Genomic DNA, 2,375 nt, shown 5'->3' with positions numbered 1-2,375 from the left:
TCGTCTTGCCGTAAATTGAATTAACTAACAATTTCCAGAAATCTTTTTCAAAATCTGTTGTTGCTTTCTGACGATTCAATGTACAAAAATCAACATATCCAGCTAACCAAGGTGATTGGTTGAATTTGATAACACGGTGTACTTTGTTGACTTTGATTCCAAGCATAACGTAATACTTGAGAGCTTCATAATGGATTATATATTTAGTTTTCTTCAAAAATTGTGACAAGTTTAGTCGATGGTAATGATTTGACTCTTGATTACGAAGCTTTGTATGTAACTCTTCTGGTAGTTACTATACATTGAAGGATCGATTTTCAATTTTTGTGTAAAGGAAAGTCCGAATGAGAATCGTGAAGTTCAGATGGATACTCGAGATCAACTTCGAGTATATAACCAACACTTCCTGAACCTGCTGTGTTTAAAACTATCTCTAATGGTACGTCACACCATTCAAAACCATCCACAGGTAAGTACTGAGACATAGCATAACCATAAAGATTATTGACGTCCAAGTATAACATTTTACTTTTAGATTCTGTTTGATTGTAATCGGGTAATTCAGGGTCATTAGCTCTTGCATATCTCTGACTTACCATAGTCAAACCACCTCGGATACCTGATTCGATCATCAACAACATATCGACATCAGAAAAAATCTGAAGTTCAATTGATGTTGTTTTTAGAGCTGCAGCCCAAGTGAGACCAGGGGATGAAAAATGATGAAGAGGATCAATACCGAAACTTTTAATTGCCATCTTTCGGAAATTTTCAAATATTGCAGCTAATAGTACGACATCAGTTTTAAGGTATATGTCATGGAGATCTCTTAATGATGTACAATCGAAGCTAATCCAAACATCCTTCACGTGGTTGTAAACCTCTTCTGAAATTGATGACTCGGTTAGATGTGAATAGAATTTATCCTTCGGTGGTAATGTCTCTCAAACCTCTCCATTGAATCCAGGTACTCATAAGGTAAGCACCCTTTCTTCATAAGAAGTGATAAATCACCTGTGAATATCTGATTCAGATAGAATAATTTATCATCAGTTGTTAAATTGGCTGACAGAGCATCCAAACTTGCTGAGAGGAAAGCAAAACTATCCATGAACTTGAAATTGTCAATGATGAAACCGATAAATTTTTCTGTTGAATGAGCAATAATTTGAGGTTTCTCTTTGAACATTGATGAGTCAAGAGCTTTGATGATTATGTGACCATCAAAGTTTTTCAAGTTATGAAAAACAACTGGAATTTGTGTCGGAACTTGATACTCTAGATTACAGGGTTGATGAGCTGCACCCCTGAATTTACCAGTGAGATGATCATGATCACGAACACGAATATCAGATCCTAATGGTTTGGAACAAATGTGACACGTGGTTGCTTCTTTGAATTGTTTTTCTTCATCGTAAGTTAACGAGAGAGGTTTGATATTCTGTACAATATGATCACGAATGAAAGGTTCTAAGCTTATGATTTTTTCTAAGAACTTTTTACCTGCATCATCACCAAGGTAAAAATCACTACAGATAATAACACCGTTCCAATCAACAACAACTAGCCCGTAACTACAAGGGACTAAGTCACTGACTTCATCAGGTTCACTCTCGTTTTTAACATTCAAGGTTTCAAAGTCAGCATAAATACTAACTGGAAATTGAACTTCTTTACGATATTGGTTTCTCTTGAGTGTTGAATTATTGACATCAGGTAAAATCAGTCTTTGTGCTGTTGTTTTTTGACATTCATTTGTATGGAACAACAATCTTTCTTTTGTTCGGAACGAACAAAAACAACGTTTACAGAAGTGTCTTGCTCTTTTATCATTATGTGATGCTAATCTATTGAAATGTGCAATTGTATAATAATGTTGATTATACAAAAACAGATCGACGTGTTTTTCCTTTTCTAGATTACAGATTTTGAGAGGAACAACAGCTTTGCTATCTGGATAGCAAGTATATACGTTGACGGAAATGTTGTTTTTCTTTGAAATCTTCAATGTTGTCGATAGAACAATACCACGAACATTAGAGAAGTCATACTGTTTTATATATTGTGTATAACTGCTAATTCGCCCACAGTTTTTACTTGATTTGTAGACCAATGAGCACCGCACACATGAAACAATCATTGTCTGTCAGGAGAAATCAAACATTTTTGTTTTAATGAATGATGGAAAGCGATCATATCCACCGAAACGGTTTGAATTTCATCAGCAACGTCAAAGTCAGATTCGTCCGTTCCAGAATCGTTGAGCAACCGACGATCGACAAATTTCCACGCATCGTTAATATATCTTATCTGTGCCAGCAACATGGTGTTGTCAGACCAACCTTCCTTATCACCGATTGCTGAATCATCACGTC

At 35.6% G+C, this 2,375-nt stretch overlaps 1 protein-coding gene across 1 annotated transcript; it reads right to left on the bottom strand.

Moving 5' to 3' along the window:
- Positions 1 to 317: 317 nt before the first annotated feature.
- LOC128386445 (uncharacterized) lies at positions 318 to 2,140 on the bottom strand. The gene is made up of 2 exons (XM_053345478.1): positions 1,015 to 2,140; positions 318 to 886 (listed from the first exon to the last, which is right to left on the bottom strand). Exons 1-2 carry the CDS (start codon positions 2,138 to 2,140, stop codon positions 318 to 320), a joined length of 1,695 nt encoding a protein of 564 aa, XP_053201453.1.
- Positions 2,141 to 2,375: the final 235 nt, after the last annotated feature.

This window comes from Panonychus citri, unplaced genomic scaffold, assembly GCF_014898815.1.
Source record: "Panonychus citri isolate SS breed McGregor unplaced genomic scaffold, ASM1489881v1 Contig00070, whole genome shotgun sequence".
Lineage (NCBI taxonomy): Eukaryota > Metazoa > Arthropoda > Arachnida > Trombidiformes > Tetranychidae > Panonychus > Panonychus citri.
Note: the sequence above shows the minus strand (reverse complement) of the source record. Positions and strands in the feature narration are given on the sequence as shown.

What these genes read in the sequence shown, in the direction of transcription:
- LOC128386445 (XM_053345478.1), bottom strand. Translation starts at nt 2,140, where the DNA reads ATGATTGTTTCATGTGTGCGGTGCTCATTGGTCTACAAATCAAGTAAA. An exon ending in TCTGAATCAGATATTCACAG is followed by an intron (nt 887 to 1,014) that starts GTGATTTATCAC and finishes CATCAATTTCAG; the next exon opens with AAGAGGTTTACAACCACGTG.